This window comes from Pseudophryne corroboree, chromosome 12, assembly GCF_028390025.1.
Source record: "Pseudophryne corroboree isolate aPseCor3 chromosome 12, aPseCor3.hap2, whole genome shotgun sequence".
NCBI classification, from domain to species: domain Eukaryota; kingdom Metazoa; phylum Chordata; class Amphibia; order Anura; family Myobatrachidae; genus Pseudophryne; species Pseudophryne corroboree.
The window spans coordinates 49,670,486-49,692,538 of NC_086455.1; the positions used below are offsets into that span (position 1 = coordinate 49,670,486).

Here is a 22,053-nt window from a genome sequence, read left to right on the forward strand (position 1 = left end):
TGCAATATGGTAAATGTCAGGGTTTGTGGATTTAATGGCATGTAAGACTGCGAGTGTGTACATCCGCATCTGTTTGTTTATTTACAACGTGCTATTGTGCATCTGTGTGTATACAGTGCTTTGGCTTTGTGTGTTTCTCTTGCTGCATATGTTTGTTTGCCAGGGTTATAAGCAGAACTCGAGGCACCTGTTCACAAGGTGTAACACCGGCTATGTGTGGTATCACAGATCAGTGTATAATAATATACAAATAAACAATAATTGGAAACTGGAAAATGTTATAAGCATGTAGCATATCATAGTGGGACAGAGTAAAGTACAGCACATACTGTATATCACAGTGTTGTATAGGACAGATAAAACAGCCAGCGTATGGTTTGTGGGGCAAGGGACAAATGGTTAACAGAACATCAATTTAGTCCCTCTACTGTACTGTACTAAATCTATGTTCTATTAACTATTCCATGTTTTGCTTCTCTTTTTTTAACCTATATTTTATCACAAGAGCAGCACATTTACCTACAAGCACTGTATGTTTATGTGAATTCTGCTCATGTCATATGCACTAACTGCATAACCAGATCACTATCCTTGGTGTTGTCTAAATCCATCAGTTATAGCATATAGGTTTTTGTGTAATACTGCAGTGATCAACAAGTCAGTGTACCCAGAACCAGAAGCAGGAAGATCGTAAACTACGGTATACTTGGGAACCATCTCCACCTTCAAAATCACAGGACTTGACCTTCCCTGACAAACACTCCCTCATACACCAGCCGAGTGGTCCGCAGATTACCCCCCCCCCCCATCCACCCATCTCCTAACGAATCCTGTTAATTCCAAGTGAATAACAAGCAGCAGAGACCTTGTGAGGAGCTGAGCCATTTATTCAGCCTGCACGCTCACTTTTTTTCTTTATCATAATTATTTCCAAGTCAGATCTCCTCCCTGATTTCCTAAAGGGCCTCTCTCTCTCTCCGAACAACATCCCGATCCAGAGGCCGTGATAATTCAAACCCCCAAACCTCACGGGTCCTGTACCTTTTCTTTTTTTTTTTTTTTTCTTCTGCGTTTTTTTTTTCTTCTGCGTTTTTTTTTTCCAAGGACATTTTTTATTACAAAGCTGATGAAATTTGCATATTAATTTGTTCCTTTCAATTTCTCTTTTTTTTTAAGATTAGACGTGACAGGCGGGTATCAGAGCTTGCGGTAGTCAGAGTGGATAAAACAGACCAAAACACACGGGGATTGCGGAGAGCAGGCAATGGGGAGGTTAAATTCATTGCACTATCACTGTTATTTAACTCTTGTGCTCCCACAGGGAAGTTTAGCGTATAATAAAGGTTTCAGCTTGCCATTTTCCTCCGATCATGCTTAGCACGCCTTGTGTCTGACTGCTTGATGCTGAAATTCATATGTCTAGTTAATGTTAACTGATAAAGCCACACATAGTTTTGCTGTGATTTATAAACGTCTGCTTTTTCAGCCAGGACCCAGAGTATGGTTAGGTCAAATGTGCTGTAACCTGTAGCAACCAGTCACCAATTAATGTTAGTTGTCACGGTTCACTTACATATTTGCACTTTTACTGCAGTCTGCTCTCAAGACTTCTAGGGGAGAATTCAAATGTTTGAAAAGTCAGTTGGGTGTCTTTTTTTTCCTATCTAATAGAGAGGGGAAAAACAGACACCCAACCGACTTTTCAAACATTTGAATTCCCCCCCTAGTGTCCAAAAGGGGGTGCTCACATTAAACATTCACATTGTGCACATGGGCTGGTGGGATGTGGGTTACTTTCCATGGTCCAGTATAGGAGTTTCTCTCTTTTCTTGGGCAGGTATCGTTTAAACTAACAAGGAATGGGCACCAACAACATCTCTTTCTTTTTCTATCAGGCAAGCTTTAGCATAAAGGTAGAATCTTCCAGCATCAGGGGTGTTTGACAGGGGAGGCCTACCCTGACTGCCCGGCCCTAGCTAGCACATTGCATGTAAGTAAGGTTTTGTGTTTAACCTTATCTTATAGGCTCTACACATTAGGAGGTTTCACTGAACGATATGAACGTTCTCGTTCATTAATGAACGAGAACTCGTTCATATCGTTCAGTTTGTAGGCACCAACCATGAACGTTGCGCGGCCCCGCACTAGTTCATCGTTGGTGCCGGGTCGCTTATACATGCATGCCGATATGGACAATCTCATCCATAATAGTATGCACTGCTATGGGGCCGGGCGATGGGGGCAATGAAGAAACTTGACTCCCCCCCTCCGCCACTGGGTCGGCCGTATATGCCACTGGGCAGCTCGGCGGCATATCACCTTAAGTGGAGGGCCCATTACTTAAGTCCACACAAAGTTGTTCTTGATTTTTACATTTTCAATGAAATTGGCCTCTAAATATATGACAATATAATGAACTGGAAATTGTAATAACAAAAAATATAATACTAAAGCATTCATTTATCAGTTGGCAGTACACAATTAAGGGGGTTTTTCAATTAGCTAAAACATTTTCGCCTAGGCAAAAAAACTGAGCTTTTCGCTATTTTTGGGGTGAATGGGGATTCACCATATGCAATAGTAGGACCGGATTGTCGTCATTGGCGACAAATGCCTTCGAAACGGTCTAAAACGGCCCTAATTAAATACTCAGTGGGGCGAATTCATTAGCTTTGAAATGATCAGAGCTAATTGCATACCTCCTAAGGCTTTCATGAAGCTGAATCACATTATAAAACTAGCTTTGGGTTCATCATGCACCTCATTTTGCGTATGTGCGCCTAGAGGAGCAGACACTTAAACAGGCAGCAAAGAGGATTTGGGGTAAAAATTTGTGTTTCAGAGCAATTTTATTGTAAGGGTATATATGGATGGAGATGTCGCATTTTATAGGGCGTCTCTTGCTGCGTGCAGTCATTTTTACTCTACAGAAAGACTTGCAATTTGCAATTACCTAGAGCTCGCAGTGTTAGGGTCTCATCCTATATTTTTAATGTGTCTCCCTACTTTCAAGCAGCATTGTGGAAAACTAATACCCCTTTCAGACATACTCCAAATTCCCGGGATTTTGCACATGAACACGCATCATCCCGGGAATTTGGCATGTGTGAAAGGTCCCAACACGTTCCCAGGCAACCGACCCTGCAATTGACAACCCGGCTTAGCTCTGAAAGGTGCGTTCTACATACCTCTGATTGGTGCTGGATGGGAAGGGGTGGGGCTTCCTGGAGGGGGTGTGCTAACAGAGAGGCGTCCTGTTGTGGTGAGTGTGTCTGTTGTAGTGTGTGTGTGTGTGTGTGTGTGTGTGTGTGTGTGTGTGTGTGTGTGTGTATAAATTTGCCATGTGGGTGTATATTACATGTATGTGTGTGTTTGAGTGTGACATGTGTATGTGTAAGATGAGTGAATATGACATGTGTATGTGTAAGACGAGTGAGTGTGACATGTGTATGTGTAAGATGAGTGTGTGTGACGTGTATGTGTAAGACGAGTGTGTGTGACATGTGTATGTGTAAGACGAGTGAGTGTGACATGTGTATGTGTAAGACGAGTGTGTGTGACATGTGTATGTGTGACTTTGTGTGTGTAAGACATGTACGAGTGTGACGTCTGTATGTGTGACCTGAGAGTAGCCTGGTCTGCCCTGGCTGTCAGGGCAGACCAGGCTTATATCTGAAAGGGGTCAACCCAGGAATTTCCCAGGTCTCAGGTTAAGTGTGAAACGGGGACTCCAGCAAAAACCCGGGATTTTTAAGGATGAAAAACCCGGGACTGAGTAGGGAAATTCCCGGGTCTTCTGTCTGAAAGGACAATAGGTTTATTTTATTGAATGCGATGAAAGCGTATACAAGTTGGGCTTTGATATGACTTGTACTGTGTGGCTTTAGAGACTTTTCCACCTTTCTGCACACCTATACCCCTTTCAGACAGAAGACCCATGAAATATACACGGGTACAACCCAAGTCTGTCAACCCGGGAATTTCCCAGGTCTCAGTTTGAGACCCCCATTCACACTACACTTAAAACCTGGGAAATTCCCAGGTTGGATACGTTCACATTGAACCCGGGTCTGCCCTGGAATTTGATGTGTATTCAAAGGTGACACTCACATATATTATTCAGCTTTTGCTATTTTAATAATTCTTAAAGGCAAATTTGTGGTTTTATTTCCTATTTAAATTAAGTTTTTCTTTAAATCTTGTGCTACTTACTAGGTCATTCTTTTTTAATTTTCCTTACTAAGGTTCTGCCACTCACATTCCTCCTCCCACACCCAGCTATCAGCCAGTATTACCATTGCTCCGTCTCAGATCTGCCCTTCTGGGGTGTGAGCTTCCTATAAGTATATAGCATTTGCATAGCCTGCTGTGTAATAGCTAAACTTAGCTGGGTTATGTTATAGCCATTAGCTGAACAGCCAATCAGACACTTTTCTTCTAACCCGGGTCTAAAAACCCAAGTTGGATGCATTCACACTAGAGGTGTCCTGGGTTTTTACTGGGAAAAGCCCTGGCACAGAGCAGGATTGTCAACCCGGATTTCTACCTGGATTGTTTCTGTTCACCAATAGCAAAAACCAGAGTCAATGCATGTTCACGGACGAAAACCTGAGTTTTTTCTGTTTGTCTGAAAGGAGTATTAGGTATAATTCCAGGGAGCAGATGCAGACACCTTAAGTAGCAGCCCACCCTAGACACCATGCTGGCTGATGGTTTTTGATCCCCCCCTAGTTTAAATCTCCTAAAAAAAATTTTTACAAGTTTATTTGTGGTTTCATACACAAAAACATATACATACATACATACATACATACATACATACATACATACATACATACATATATGGATATAATAACCAAGGAATGAGGGAGGAAAAAAAGGAAAACTCCAAAAAAAAATGTAAAATACATATATACCAAACTGACGTCTGCAGTTATAAATATGTTGAAATGGATTACCTGGATGATACGAGACCAGGATAAGGCAATAACCAGGTGCCTAGCAGAGGGAAAGTGCTATGTATCAACATATAAAACTAGGAGTATTAATAAAAATCTCCTGCAATTTTAACAACCTATTTAAAGTAAATCAAGAACAAGTACAATAAGCGAAAAAAAATAAAAAAAATATTGTCAGTGCCATATAAGATACAGGTTGAGTATCCCGTATCCAAAATCCAAAATCTCACATTTTTAGGTCCCCTACTGTATAGAATAACATATTCCATATTAATGTGTACATGTAATTATGAAGTCATGGTAATTTGCCCTCTACAAAACTGTGGAATCTGTCTAGATTCCTTTGTTGCATCCCGTTATAGTTAAACTGACTTTTATTATTATTTAAATAGAAACCAGAATTCCACAAAGCCCTGAGAGTGTATGAGAATTCTGGGAGCAGCGATATAGTTCCTTTGTAATCTAGCAATTATTATTTTTTGTTTAATGTAAATATGTAATTATGCAGCAACATGCAGGAGAAGAAGAACTTCGGTCCAAATGCTTCACCGAACATGTATAGATTCACTGATGAACGGTAAATCACATTCTATAATTTATATATGTTCACTGTATATATACATTTATATAAAAGGGCTAATTCCCCATATATTTGGAAACGAGTAGAAGTAAATGACAATAAAATAATATACATATTTTCATGGTTTATTTCCATGTTTGTTTATTTATTTTTTTAATCATCTTCTTCTAATATGTAGCCATATTTTGGATTTTATATGTGTATATGTATTGATGTTTTATTGCAGCTGCCATATTGGAAATGTACTTGACTTAGAAATAGAAACATAAGCCATCATATTAAAGAAACATTATATATTTTGCAGAGTATTCATAAATATGTATTAATTTAGCTGCTGTAGCAGGATGCGGTCAGTATCCCGATGGTCAGAACCCCAATAGTAAGTATGGGGGGTTAGGTACTATGGGGAGGGTTAGAGATAGACTGCGGGGGTGGGGGAGGTTAGGCTGCAGGGGGATGGTTATGGTTAGGCTGCAGGGGGTTGGGGGATGGTTAGGGTTAGGCTGCAGGGGGTTGGGGGATGGTTAGGGTTAGGCTGCAGGGGGTTGGGGGATGGTAAGGGTTAGGCTACAGGGGGTTGGGGGATGGTTAGGGTTAGGCTGCAGGGGGTTGGGGGATGGTTAGGGTTAGGCTGCAGGGGGTTGGGGGATGGTAAGGGTTAGGCTACAGGGGGTTGGGGGATGGTTAGGGTTAGGCTGCAGGGGGTTGGGGGATGGTTATGGTTAGGCTGCGGTAGGGGCTGAATTGTGGTAGGGTTTAAATACCTTATGGGAGTTTGGTCGGTGGGATGCCGCTGTTTGACCGTCGGGGGTTCTTCTTGCCGGGATTTCATATCCAACCATGTTTGTTTGCTTTTATAACATTACAATGTAGTATAAACTACTGTATAGTGTATTCTCTGCTGTATATACAGCACATTTAGCCATGACTGTCACTATAGCTCTTATAAGTAAAGCATGGACTTTGAATTAACTGTGAAGAGATGATGTATAAACTCTTCAACTGGTATGATGACTAAGGCTGGGAGATATTATATATATATATATATATATATATATATAGGCACCTATGCAGTTTCATGCATTTTAACTGCTTCAATGTCACAATGTTCTCTCTATCACATGTCTAATCCCCATGTAAACTTTCTCTGAGAGAATCAAGTTCATCCTGTATCTCCCACTTCAAAGATCGATCCACTGCTCCTCTCTTTGCATAGCCTTCCTGCAATGCCAACCTGCTCATTAGATCCATGCCTCATCCGTTATTAGCCGTCCTCACTGTGACACAGGGACAATTCCCGTTTTGAAATATAGGACGCACATGCTGGCTCCTGCTGCGTGTAACATGTGTGTAAGAGGGGGCTCACGGAGAAGCCAGCCACCCCCTCTCTCTGCCGTCTTTCACAATCCATCTCTTTCCTCTCATAGCTGCGAGGCCTCATTGGGGATACATACATTAAGCCCTTTAAATCGTTTATAATAAATCTTTGTCTAAGGCTCATTTTGACAGTCTCTCTCTCTCTTTCCATCTCACTCTCTCTTTATCTGACCCTTTTAAAAGAGCTTCTTTTAAAAGAGAATCCTCAATAGTCTGTTAATCCACTGGGTGTACTGACAGAGCGAGCAGACAGAGAGAGACAAGAAAGGCAAAAAGATACAGCCCCAGGAAATATACACACACAACGCAGTGCGTTTACACAGAGCTGGAGCTTGCAGACTGCTTATTAACCTGTTACCTGCCACCGCGACTTAGCTTTACCTTTACTGTCACATAGTAGTCGCTGACCAGTGTTATGTTTTATGGACCTATCAGTTCAGCTTACTAATACCAGCAATGCTTAAGAAATAATCCTTTTACTATTTATCTAACTGTTCCCCTTATGGACCCAAATTCCTCTTACCCTGATTTTACCCAGTTTATAGAAAGCTTAATAAATACACATTTATCAGTTGAGGTTATATATACGGAGCACACCTGCAATATACCTTGGGTTCTCCACCAAAATGCAACCGGAGGATGTATATTGCGTCCAGTTAAAGGCATAGGACAAGGCAGAATCTCTGTAAGTCCAGAGATGGTTTATAAATCAAATCCCTTTGTGGAGCGGAAGTGGCACTTCATAAATGGCAAGGAATACCTGAACCGCTTCCTACCAATTGCGGCAAACCTCCCCTACAAAAGCTGCCATCTTGCTCCCATTAATGGTTGTACTTTAATAGTGCAAAGTGTAATGTTCAGTTGCGCAAAAACATTGTTCATGAAATTATAAAATATTAATCAGCCTGAAAAAGTGATCCATAAGTCTCAAGTCCAAGAGGCAGTATTGCTGTTGCAAGGTTCAAATCCCAACGGCAAGCCTCTCAATCCAATGCTTCCTATTAGAGATGGTCAGGTTCCATATATACTCCTCCACCACAGATTCTCATCAATATGGGGAACATGCAAAGAAGCATAAAAGGATACCAAATAGTGCAGACACATTTAGCAGGTTTTAAAAGGTTTTAATCTTACAAAGATACTCACAAACATAAAATAAAAGCAGACTTATAACACATCAACATGTGTATGGGCACATCATCCACTCATTAGGACAAGTTCTTATTCAGGCATCCAAACCGTTCCGGATTCTCCACAGGTCCCTTAATTAGTCCATATGTATGAGTCACATCGCTTAACGTGTTCCAAACCCTGTTTGAGTTCTTCATCAGAGGCTACATGTGTGTGCTTTGGCAGAAGTCTAGATGCTCTGGTACAAGCTGAGGGGGACAACATCTCCACAGGTTTATGCTCTGTTCCACAATAAACATATCCACGTTCTTGTGAGGGTACGTACGGGGGCTCTATAGTCTAATGCCTGCTTGATTAAAATGCTTTTAAGTAGCATTACAACTGCACTGGAATACTGGTGCTGGCATTCGGGGTTTGACATGATAGTCACTGTCAACAAAGAAGAGATTTTCTGGGGCCTGCAGTCCTAGGGGCTGATTGTGAGCGAGTAAAGCAAAAATAATAATTAACTTTGCACCTGGACAAACCATGTTGCAATGCATGGGGTACAAATACAGTCATTATTTTTGTATGCAGGATTAATACTGACTGCTTTTGCATGTAGCCTGCAATTGCTGGCCAGCTTTATTTTTTAACACTTTTTTTTACATTTCAGTTTGGATACACCCAAATGTAAATCTCCCTGCTCCTGTCATATCTTCCCCACCTGCAGTACAATTTGGTCTTCCCAAGGCTTACCCCCAACCCCCTTGAATAGCACACAGCTACGTTTTTAATCTAGGGAGATGAGACAAGCCAGTCAGCACGGAGCAGCCACAGAGGTATCTGTAAATGGCACCGTGGTATAATATATTTTAAACTCTACCTGGGAGAGCGGCTTTATTTGTCCTCTCTTCACTATTTGAGATGCAAAGGTGTCTGTACGTAGTTGGAGCTAAGCGGAGTAAAAGTTTACGCTAATACTTGCTGTTACTCTTTAGCTATTTAAAATACAGAGATATCTGGAATCCTTGCATTGTCATGTTAAACTCCTTTGCAGCTAAACAGTGATCCTCAGCCTTTTCTTAGAAAACTGCTTCTAAAGCTGAGTACACACCCTTGCGCTTATTCGTCTGATTGGGTAAACGCTTCCGATCAGCCGAGTACAGCGTGCCCAGTTTGACTCCCTGTGACCCCTGTACACACTGAGCTGGAAATAGTACATTCTTTTATGAGGATCAGGAGGTCGGCATCTAAAATATTAAGCAGCACATAAGACGCGACTTCCTGATCCAACCATTGCAGGAGCGTTTTAAGGTTTTTAGCAGCTATCGCTCCTGCATACACACCTATACAATCGTCGCCCCGATCACCCGATATCGCCGCCAATTTTATAGGTGTGCACCTAACATAATACTGGTTACAAACTAATGTACCAACACAGTGAGCCATAGTTTTCAAGTGACAGCTACAGTTATTCATTAGTTTATGGGTAGCTAATGTGACCTGTGTTCCAGCGCAGGTGGAAAGCGCACTGTAATGCATTTGCAGATCTAAGGTACCGCATTCTTAGCTGTGATGGGCTGCAGTTGGCTGCTCTTCTCCCTGACACTGCTCCTGTGCATTTGCAGTAATAGGTCACAAAGCCTTCCAGCTAGAGCATTCACTACCAGCATAGGCTTTCATGGAGGGGGGGCCCTTACTGCTGGTTTCCACAGCAGGGTCATCTTTCGTGAATTGCACTGGTAACACATTGTAGTACTGATTGTCAGTGACCTCTGCATTTACTTAATGTACAGAAATATGCTGTTAGATTTTTGTTGACATAGGGGTTTGGATTCATGTTTGTATGGAAGCACTGTGCAATTCTGTCTAATTAAAATTCTAATGCAGCAGGAGGCATCTGTAGGAGACACCTCCCGTTAGCATTCGCGAGGATCCGAGCGCTGCGTCTGAGGTTATCTGCTGCATCTGACAACGGATACATGCACTGGCCACCCTGCGTAAGCTGGATGTAGGATCCAGACACCGGTGACCAGGAAGTACCCCGGGCCCGTCACACCCAGGAACGGATGCCACCCCCACTCTGCCCCCCAAACGCTGCATCATGTCAGTCATGTTGCGGCTGGCAGAGAGCGGCATCGCAAGACCCGTTCTGCATATGCGCAGAACAGGTCTTGCGCCTGCGCAAACGCCCAAACATCGTATTTGTGCGCAGACTATTAGGTTTGCATAAAAATATGAATCAGGCCCGTAATCCATAGCAATAAGGATTATATAACCTCTTTTTCTATGAAAGATAGTTTGTCACTGGTTTAGCCAATTTACTAAATGGATTACCTATGAGAAACCTGTCCGTATTGCAGTTTGCCACGTCCCTGTAGGACATTGGGGCAGATGTAGTAAGCCTGGAGAAGTGATAAAGCAGTAATAAGTGGAAGGTGATAACGCACCAGCCAATCACTACGGGTTTGAAAAATGACAGGAGCTGATTGGCTGGTGCATTATCGCCTTCCACTTATCGCTGCTTTATCACTTCTCCAGGCTTAATACATCTGCCGCATTGTCAGCAACACTGTCCTTGGTCAGTTAACTAGCTGCGATGATTTAGTGCCATCGGAGGATAGTTTTATGTTTACTTATCTTACAACACCATGCCATATCACGTTGCGATGTTCCGCTCATATTGTGGGTTGGATGAATCAAGCGTCTCGCCACTCATGGCATGCATATCTGGGTTTATTAATGCCGTACACGTGAAGATTCAAGCATAGTACAGCTCCTCCAATAAGAGCTTTTCTTTGAGGTGCAGGGACTTCCGCACAGGGTCACTGCGAGCCAATTGGATCCCTCCCAGTGCAAAACATGAAAAGTAGTCCATAGGCTTCTATTGGGTAATGAGGACGCTCCGGAATGTATTGGATGGTGCATATGCAAAATGCTGCCAAACCCTCCAAAAACTACATTTTGGAGGTTTGACCGCAAAATAGGTTTTCTGCATCTCGCCCTGCATGTGCAGGATGGCGGAACCTAGTATGGAAATGGAATAAAGTAATTACTGTGCATGCACTGTATAGTATTACTTGGCCCCTGCCACAGAGCATTGTGCTACCAGCGTGGGCTCTCCTGGTGGGGCCAGTTTGCACTTTGCAGTGCATGAGGTCAGAATTTCAGTGGATTGCAGTATAAGCTGGTAAGCTGCTTAGTACTACTGCGGGAAGTAGTGGAACATATCAATAGTAACAGCTGGAAGATCACAAATATACCCCTAAATAAATAATTGTAACTAATACCAGTTCCACATAGACTATAGCAGTAATTACCAAAAAATGATGAATAAAACCCATGTGGGAGCTATTGCTACAGGTAAGAATCCATACTCATTTGTTCATGTTAGCAAAACTGAGTTATGCGTTCCTGTCTGTAACAGCGCAGAGTCTCGCTGGTGAACATCACTCGGAACCTCATGATGAACTGAACCTTCACCATCCTGTCAATTAAAAGAAGCATAAAAATATTAATACTGTAGTATATCTATGAAGAGATTACTGGGTTTATGTAATAGGTTCTAGCATTATGGAACTGGATTCCAGTGAATTTGACGCTAAATTTAAAGTGGCAATCAGCATTATAATGGATAGCAGCTTTAAATTTAGCAACACAATCTTAGGCAAACTGCAATAAATTAATAAAGTAGTTGTCCCAGTCAATCAGTCATGCTCCTGAGAAACGAGTGGTCTTCAGGTTGCCGGCGGCCGGCCTCCCGGCAACCACCATACCGGCGCCGGAATCCCGACCGCCGGTTTACCGACATCTTTTCTCCCTCTTGGGGGTCCACAACCCCCCTGGAGGGAGAATAGATAGCGTAGCGCGCCACCGTGCCTGCAGCGTGGCGAGCACAGGTAGCCCACAAGGGGCTCATTTGCACTCGCCCAGCTGTCGGTATGCTGGCGCCGGTATACTGGTCGCCGGGACCCCAACCGCCGGAAAACCATACTACACCCCTGAGAAACATGTCTCAAAAGACGTTTTTGGTTACACATTTTGTCACTGTATATGACTTTGTATCACTTTTGATCATTACTGGGGTATGTTTTTTTTTATGTTAAAGTGTTATTATTCACAGTTATATAATGTTATTGTTGGTTGGTATAGGTGTGTTAGTACTTTTGTATTATAAAAGGCAGCATCCGCATTAGTGCTGATGAAGCATACGTTATGTATAATCCGTGGCTTTGTACATAGTAGAACTGTGTGTATCCCATTCCAGAGACAGCCGCGGTTTGGGAAAACTCGGCACTGCCAGTGGAATAAGCACTGCTTGTACCTGCTGACATCCAGAAGTGGAAACAGCAGTGCGTTAGTTTCTAGCATAGACAAAGCTGAATTGTGGTTCTGCCAATCAGTGCCTGGCGTGGGATACCCACATTCTGCACCATGAGGGCAGGAGGGTGTAGTAAAATGCAGACTAGGTTGAATTCTTTAAAGGCGAACGTATATATAAAATATGTCCATGTTACAGCACACAAGGAACTAGGTGGATTTTAATAAATAAGGAGGTTGTTTGTTATGTGTAATGGACTTAAACCTTGGCAGGCATAAGGAGTTGTCTGGTAGACCAGTGGGTCCCAAACTTTCATGAATCACTGCGCCCTAGAGTATGGGCATTCATGGCCAAACGTTTCTTATTGAGAAAGTCAGTAAATATTATTACATTTAAGTAAATTGCACTTACCTGTCATCCTTAGGGTCAGTTACGTGGTGGTGGTCAGGGTTGTACTTGTGTTGGCCATATGTGTTAGGAGTGGCAGCCACCAAACCATGGCACCCCTGCAGGTACCAGCAGCAATCCAGGGTGCCATACCACCCAGTTTTCTAAATCATTATAGACATACGTGATTAATATTGGAAAACAAGGGCGAGAAACCTTGTTCTATAAAAAAAAAAAAGTGTATTTTTGGATAATAAAGGGGAGGTGTATCAAGCTTTGGAGAGTGATAAAGTGGGGAAGTTGCCCAAAGTAAACCAATCAGATTGTGTAATTTCAAAGACTATACTAGATAAATGAAAGTTAGAATCTGGTTGGTTGCTTTGGGCAACGTACCCACTTTATCTCTCTCCAAGGCTTGATACATCTACCCCTGAGTAGGCTAAACCACTTCACCTTGCGTAGTTAGTTGCATTCCTTTCCCTTCACATGAATCACTCTTGGAGTCACAGAAAAATGCACGTGGTGAGCTGCCACTTAGCAATACTTGAGCTATGTTGGACTAGCCCAGCGCCAGAATAGCCTTTCCATGGTGGGAGCTATGACCCATTTGTTGTTGGGCTATAACTCTCAATGTACTCTATCACTGAAACTGAGTGCCTAATTCAGATCTGAAAGTAACAGCAAATCTGTAAGCTAATGAGCAAAACCATGTGCAGTGCAGGTGTGGCAGATGTAACGTGCAGAGAGAGTTAGATTTGGGTGGGTTATTTTGTTTCTGTGCAGGGTAAATACTGGCTGCTTTATTTTTACACTGCAATTTAGATTTCAGTTTGAACACACCCCACCCAAATCTAAATCTCTCTGCACATGTTATATCTGCCCCACCTGCAGTGCACATGGGGCTTAATTCAGATCTTTTGCATCCCTGCGATCAGGTAGTCACCACCTACAGGGGGAGGGGATGGTGTGTGTGCAGGTGTGCGATCGCTTGTGCTGGAGAGCTGCAAAAACAGCAGTTTGTGCAGTTTCTGCTCAGCCCAGGACCTACTCTGCCGCTGCGATGATCGGGGCCGGAGCTGACGTCAGAAATCCTCCCACAAAACGCCGAGTCCCTCCTGTGTTTTTCCGGACACTCCCTAGAAACGGTCAGTTGCCACCCACAAACGCCCTCTTCCTGTCAATCTCCTTGCGTTTGCACTATCCCATCACTGACCGGCGATCCCCGTTGCTATGGTCCGTCGCGCCTGCGCATTGCGGTGCATACACATGTGCCGTGCAGACCTGATCGCAGCCTGTGAGAAAATGCACACCAGAGATCAGGTCTAAATTACCCCCATGGTTTTGCCCATTAGCTAACAAATTTGCTGCTGCGATCAGATCTGAATGACCCTTTAATCCATGGCTCCTGTGTGCCTAGCCATTATTTTTACATATACATAATAACCTCAGAAGTCTGAATGTTATTTAAGAACAAATGTAATTGTAATTAACACACTAAAGTCAAAGGCGGGATTGACACCTAATGCTGAACAGATTTTCCTATTGCACCAGTGAGGACGTGCAATGCGTTCCAGATCTGTACAGGCCCGCCCCACCGTGAAGCTCCTGTGATCCCGTTCTCTCGTGAAGCTGAGCATCGGATCCTAGAACCAGCTGGATCTGAAGCCGACACTCCAGTTTTTGATCTTACAGCTTTTGATTAGAACTAATGAGCTTGTTTAATTCAAAATGGGAGCCCTGTGATAAAAGAAATAGGTTTGATTCCACTGGATTAGAGAGGAGAATTATCTGGCATAGAGACGGATGCTTAACCCCCAACTAATGCCGTTGACACCCTCTCCGTTAACCATTTAGTTGCCAGACAGAATAGCGCCACATTGCACTCCGTTAATGAAACCGACATCGCTTCCATTTAATGCAGCACACAGCATGAATGTAGTTGATCATTTCAATAGTGCAAGTAAGGTCTAAACCGTCCTGCAGATCACCTGGGAGAAAAGAATAGCTTTCGAAAAGAAAGGCAACGTTTCCCTGTTTCCAGAGTGAGAAAGCAGATTTAACCATTCCAGGAGGGAAGGCAGGGTTGTGGAACAGAGGTATAAGGGGGGATGGGTTAGGGGCCAATTGATGTTTCTTCACCACAAAATCCCAAATGTATAAAGAACGGGCCACCACTGGGTGAGATGAGGTGGCACGAGGGCGGGCGGTTCTCGGAAGCCACAAGAGGGAAGAGAGCGTGGAGAGTCCCAGCTCACCGGCCTCGATAGCTATCCACACCTTGTCTGCCCCCGGGCCACACCACTGAACACAGGATGCCATCTGAGCTGCGTGGCAATAGAGAGTAAATGAGTCTCTGGTACAGGAATAATAACAATTTATACTATCTTACTTGGAGAATGTTGACATTATCCTTTAATTCTGCCTTTGTAACTTCTGTCCTTCTCTTCTAGTGGAGTCCTCCAGCCCCGGGATTCTCCCTCAGGACAACTCTCTAGAAAGGTCTTTCTTTATTCGGATGAAGTCTACACTGACAAAGAGAGGCGTGCATATCAAATCCTCGGGCTACAAGGTAGGTTCTACAGGAGCGACCAAAACTCTCCAACTATGCAGGAGATTACTAGAGACCATGTTCCACAGTAGTTATACCCTCGGCTGCTTGATATGCACCATGTAAATGACAATAAGTAATAAGTACATCAGTATTGGATTAGAGCAATATTAGACTTCGAAGTCTATGATCAGATTCAAAAGTTCATATTCCTATGGAAGGAAACACATAGCGGGAGCTGTATCCAAGCTTGGAGAGGGGTAAAGTGGAGAGATATAAAGTATCAGCCAATCAGCTCTTCACTATGGTTTTTCAAACACAGCATACATCGTAGCAGTTAGGAGCTGATTGGCTGGTAATTTATCTCTCTCCAAGCTTAAATACACTTCCCCCAGTAATGAGAGAAAAGTGCATATTAGAACTTACTCACTATATGGCATATACCAAATATATTATTAAATCTTTCCTTAACAATTGTGATTGACCAGAAGCTTCTATGTAGAGTACGAACCTTAATGGTGTCTGTCCTTTCGTCCCTTTCTTCTATATACTGAATGTCTGTTTGTTTTGTTCCTTCTCTTTCCATTGTACCCCCTGACACTCTCCCATACTGTAAGGAAGGTTACAGCCATTACCAGATAAAGGAGAGCCTCTATCGTGTCACGTGTAACACTATGACTTTGATTCTTTTGTTTCATAGGGAGAGTGGTGGGGACAGCAAAAAACAAAAAACATTCTCAGCCTTTGTCCCACACCCCCTTCCTCTGCCCTGCTCCCTCTGTCCTCCCTCAGCTTTGCTTTTCAACTTCAAGGCCTTCATGTTGCTTCCAAATTGTGTCTGGGAGAGAATTCCCCCCCAGGCTGCCTATAATCTAAAGGTGTCTTTGAAGAGCCTCAGTGTATAAAGAATCAGGATAGTTTCTCTCTCCTGAGGCGGGTGGGGATAAAACAGAGAGAAATACAATCATACTTGTCTCTGTGTGGAGGGAACCTGGCATCGATATTGCAAGAACGCAGACTGGGCACCACATACGTCCTGTGGGTTTTACTAGAGAATAATAGAGAGAGGAAGGTTAAAGCCGCTCTTGACTGTTGTCAAAGAGGCATACTCTGCCAGTGCTGCATGGACAGTAAGGGTAGAGGCTAGCCTATTGTGTTTGGCTGTGTGTGCTGGGTTATGTAGATGGAGCCATTTTTGTGTGTCTGAAACGTTCGGGCTGACCTTGCCCTGTTCAGTAACTGAGGTGTCTATTCATGAAACAGTGAAAAGTGTGGAGAAGTGAGCCAGTGGAGAAGTTGCCCATGGCAACCAATCAGCTGCTCTGTATAATTTTATAGTATGCAAATGATAAATGTTACTTCAATGCTGATTGGTTGCCATGGGCAACTTCTCCAGTGGCTCACTTCTTCACACTTTTCACTGTTTCATGAATAGACCCCTGAGAGCTCTTACCTTTAGTCAAGTTTGTTGTATAGAATTGTCTAGAAGTTTGTGTGTGAGTGAGCCGTATCCCTCCCACACAAGATGGCGTGTAACACAAAATGTCAGCAATAACTACTGTGTGTACCATATTTGTCTAGGATACGTACCTCTCGACTATCCTGCATTAGGTGGAATGGCCTGGGTTTGGGTGCTCGGCCCCGCCATATACTGTACATTATGGCACCTATGTCACAGAATTGGAAAGTGTGGGGCTACTGTACATTATGTACACCGTGGCTCTGCTGTGACAGGTGCAAGCAGCACAGAAAGGGTGTATTCAGGGAGAGGTAGGGGCTGAGAGTGGACCACTTTTTCTGAAACACTGGGAACACTACTGGGTGATGTGACCTAGTGATGCGGGACCACAAACCATTCTTTAGAGCATGTTGTCCACACATGGTCCCAATTCCCCAACTTGAAAGTTGTCAGGTATGGGCGTAGTTACTTGTGTAGATATATATATATATATGTCACTTGTTTGAGAAACATATCTAGTTGTTTCATTCTAGCCACTCATTATGCTTTATTAATGTTCAAAGTCTCAGAACCTGTTGAGCTCGGGTTAGGCAGAGGATAATACTTTCAGATATATCAGGAAAAAAGACCTACAGTAGCAGCAGCCCCCATGCCACTGAGTATTAGGCTGTCTACACACCAGGCAGACACGTCAGTGGACACGCCTTCGGCCGATTCAGGTATGTATACGCGTTTACTGATCAGCCCTCGATGTGTCGATCAGAACAACCAGCTGTGTCAGCCCCCGCAGCAAGTATACGGGCAGTCAGCAGACCGCTTGTACACACGCCCGTACACACAGCCGTCAACTGTGCGGCGCAGCCGACGCGCTATTTCTGTGAACCACGTAGTCCACAGACATATCGGGTTTATGTACCCGCTGATGACCTTGCAATATATCGTCCGTTCACTCGAACGCCCGATATATCACCGAGTGTGTACCCAGATTTAAGACTTCTAACATACAGAAGATGTTCCTGGTTATACGAAACAGCTATGATCTGTGATAAATGGGGATTGGAAGTGTCTCCAGTTCAGCAAACAGTCACCTATATTATAATTGAAACATCCACTTTCTAACATAATAGACCTGATTCTAAGTTGGACGCAGGTGCAATTGCGCTGTTTGAGAGTGTGGGCTGGCTCCTCCCTCTATGCGCCTCCTACCAGACTCAGTCTAGAAACTGTGCCCGAGGAGACGGACATCTTCGAGAGAAGGATTTAACACAGATAGTGGCGAGATTCATACCAGCTCACACATACATGGCACATCAAGCTCACTAGCTTGAAACACAGCAACTGCTGAAACATTACTTACTAAGTAACAATGCAGTACTCAACTAAAACAAAGTTGTACTGAACCAAATAATGAAAGCAGGAAAACAAAGCACTGGGGCGGGCGCCCAGCATCCTCTACGGACTACGAGAAAAGGATTTACTGGTAGGTAACCAAAATCCTATTTTCTCTTACGTCCTAGAGGATGCTGGGGTCCACATTAGTACCATGGGGATGTACCAAAGCTCCCAGAACGGGAGGGAGAGCGCGGAGGCTCCTGCAGAACTGATTGACTGAACTTCAGATCATCAGAGGCCAAAGTATTGAACTTGTAGAACTTTGCAAACGTGTTCGACCCTGACCAAGTTGCAGCTCGACAAAGTTGTAAAGCCGAGACACCCCGGGCAGCCGCCCAGAAAGACCCCACCTTGTCCGACTGCACTTGAATGGCCCGATTTCTCAGAAGATGGGCCGCTTGGAGAAGACCGTTGTAGTCGGCTCTTAGTTCCAGAATGTTTATCGGCAGGCCGGCTTCCAGACTTGACTACCTTCCTTGGAAGGTTACCCCTTGAGTGACTGCGCCCCAGCCCCGGAGACTTGCATCCATGGTTAGAAGGATCCAATCCTGAATCCTGAACCTGCAGCCCTCCAGAAGGTGAGGTCATTGCAGCCACCAGAGGAGTGAAATCCTGGCCTTTGGCGACAGATGTATTCTCTGGTGCATGTGTAGATGGGATCCCGACCACTTGTCCAGGAGATCCAGTTAGAAGGACCGAGCGTGAAACCTCCCGTACTGCGAGCCTCGTAAGAGGCCACCATCTTCCCCAGAAGGTGAATGCACTGATGAGCTGACACCCGGGCTGGCTTCAGGACATCCCGGATCATTGTTTGAATCACCAACGCCTTTTCCTCTGGGAGAAACACCATCTGCACCTCCGAGTCGAGGATCATTCCCAGAAGGTCAACCTCCTGGTTGGTTCCAAATGTGATTTTGGAAGATTCAGGATCCAACCATGTTCCCTGAGATGCTGGGACGTGAGTGCTATGGACCGTAACAGTTTCTCCTTGGACGATGGCCTTATCAACAGATCGTCCAGATACGGAATTATGTTCACCCCCTGTCTGCGGAGGAGAATCATCATTTCCGCCATCACCTTGGTGAATACCCTCGGTGCTGTGGAGAGGACGAATGGGAGGGCCTGGAACTGAAAGTGACAGTCCAACAGTGCAAATCGAAGATAGCTTGATGCGGCAGCCAAATCGGAATGTGGAGGTACGCATCCTTGATATCCAGGGATACTAGGAATTCCCCCTCCTACAGACCTGATATCACTGCCCTTAGAGACTCCATTTTGATTTTGAACTCCCTCAGAAAGGGGTTTAGTGATTTTAAGTTCAGAATGGGCCTGACCGAACCATCCAGTTTCGGTACCACGAAAAGGTTCGAATAGTAACCCTTGTTTTGCATTTGAGGCGGTACTGGCACAATGACCTGTGCCTTCACCAACTTCTGGACGGCTTCTTGCAGGACAGTCCTGTCTGCCAGTAGAGCTGGCAAGCCTGATCTGAAAAATCGGGGAGGAGGGAGATTTTGAAATTCCAGCCTGTACCCCTGGGACACAATATCTTGCACCCAGGGGTCCAGGCCGGCAGACACCCAGACATGACTGAGATGTCTGAGTCTCGCTCCCACCGGCCCCACCTCCGGGGTGTGCAGTCCACCATCATGCGGAGGACTTTGGTGTACCTGAAGCAGGTTTCTGTTCCTGGAAACCTGCAGCCGCAGGTTTCTTGGACTTGGGCAGACCTCCCCAAAAGAAGGCGTTGGTCGGCTTGGCCTTTCTGGGCTTGGTAGACTGAAAGGGCTGTGATGTAACTGAAAAAAAGCGATTCTTCGGAGCAGGTGTAGCTGAGGGAAGAAAGGGTGACTTACCAGCCGTAGCTGTAGAGATCCACGCATCTAATGCATCCCCAAAGAGAGCCTGACCTGTGTAGGGTAGGGTCTCCACACTTCTCCTGGATTCCGCGTCGGCAGACCACTGGCGCAACCACAGTCCTCGACGAGCTGATACTGACATGAAAGAAATTACCGCAGCCATGGAACCCAGGTCTTTCATGGATTCTACCAGAAATCCTGCAGAATCCTGAAAGTTACGTAAAAACAATTCAACATCACATTTTTCCATAATATCCAAGTCCTCAAGTAACGTGCTTTACCACTTTACTATAGCTTTGGCAATCCAAGCACTGGCAATAGTGGGACGTAGTATTGCCCCAGAAGCCGTGTACATGGATTTGAACGTATTATCAATTTTACAATCGGCCGGCTCTTTCAAGGCGGTAGATCTTGGAACAGGTAAAACCACCTTTTTTGAGAGTCTGGATACTGACGCGTCAACTTAGGCGGATTTTCACATTTTTTCCTATCCTCTACCGGGAAAGGAAACGCTACCAGAATCCTTTTAGGTATCTGGAATCTTTTATCCGGGGTTTCCCAAGCCTTTTCAAAAATAGCATTTAATTCTTTTGACGCAGGGAAGGTTAGTGAGGCTTTCTTATTTTCAGTGAAGTAAGCCTCCTCAACCTGCTCGGGTGTTGTATCAGCAATATTCAACACATCCCTAATAGCCTCTACCATCAACTGCACCCCTTTTGCAAGAGATGCTGCCCCTCGCAACACATTCCCGTCACTGTCTGTAGTATCAGAATTGGTATCGGTATCATACTGCATGATCTGAGCAAGAGCACGTTTATGTGAATATACAGCGGGGAGCCCTGAGGTACCAGAACTGGGCCAGACTGACATAGAGTTCTGTAAAGCCTGAGTTGCAGATTCATTTTGTGCAACCCTATTTGAAATCTGAGAAACCATAGATTTGAAAGAGGATAACCACTCAGGATCCCTTGCTGGAATCTGTGCTAAACCAGTGCAATCCTGATTACATGGAATGGGATCATCCTGAGAGGACATATCCTCTGCAGCATATGACACAGAGTCCCTGGACATTGCTTAATGGAGACCACAGACACTCCACACACACACAGGGGAGGACGGACATAGTTTCACACCCAAGAATGGCAAGAGAGACACAGAGATTGGAGCCAACCCACACACAGCGCTTTTAATATAAAAGGAAACCTCTATCAGCGTTGACTGTGCACCTTAATAGGTTACACAGTCGTTTTGCAGCCTCCCCCCCCCCCCTTCTACAACCCCCTGTTACCGTGAGAGATAGCTGGAGTTGCTTTGGAGGGACTTGCTCTTCCTGGACAGCGCTGTGCAGGCATGAAAATGGCGCTGAACGCTGCTGGGTCTGCTCTGAGGAGAAGCTCCACCCCCAAAATGGCGCTGTCTTCCCGCTCTTCATAGGATTATACTGGCCTGAGGATTTATGCTGGCTGAGATCCCGGGACCCCGACAGACTGTGTGCCCAGTGTAGGGTGTAGGCACTGGCTCAGGGAGCCCCTCACAGCGCCGCACTATGTACCGCTGAGCCTCCGGAGCGCAGTTAATACTGCGCTCCTACTCTGATGCCGCCATCTTCACACCGGCCCCCCGCTTGCTAGGCGGGTCGGTGACTCACTCACCACAGATCTTCAGCTCTGTAAGGGGGTGGCGGCATGCTGCTGGGGTGAGCGGTCCCCTGTGGCAGGGAACGATCTATCCCCTCAGGAGCTCAGTGTCATGTCAGCGGAGATAGTGGCTCAGACCCCGCAGGACGGACACTACTCCCCCCCCCCCTTAGTCCCACGAAGCAGGGAGGCTGTTGCCAGCAGCCTCCCTGTAAAATAATAAACTCTAAAACTAAACTTTTCCAGAAAAGCTCAGTAGAGCTCCCCTAGCTGTGACCGGCTCCTCCGGGCACATTTTCTAAACTGAGTCTGGTAGGAGGGGCATAGAGGGAGGAGCCAGCCCACACTCTCAAACTCTTAAAGTGCCAATGGCTCCTGGTGGACCTGTCTATACCCCATGGTACTAAAATGGACGCTGACTG

At 44.8% G+C, this 22,053-nt stretch overlaps 1 protein-coding gene across 8 annotated transcripts in view; it reads left to right on the forward strand.

The window, feature by feature from the left end:
• Window positions 1–22,053, forward strand: part of NPAS3 (neuronal PAS domain protein 3) — a 631,952-nt gene that overhangs the window by 518,283 nt on the left and 91,616 nt on the right. For all 8 annotated transcript variants that reach the window (XM_063947474.1, XM_063947478.1, XM_063947476.1 and 5 more), the window contains one exon: window positions 15,187–15,305. In XM_063947474.1, coding sequence (XP_063803544.1) covers window positions 15,187–15,305 — 119 coding nt within the window. The remainder of the gene's footprint in view (window positions 1–15,186; window positions 15,306–22,053) is intronic.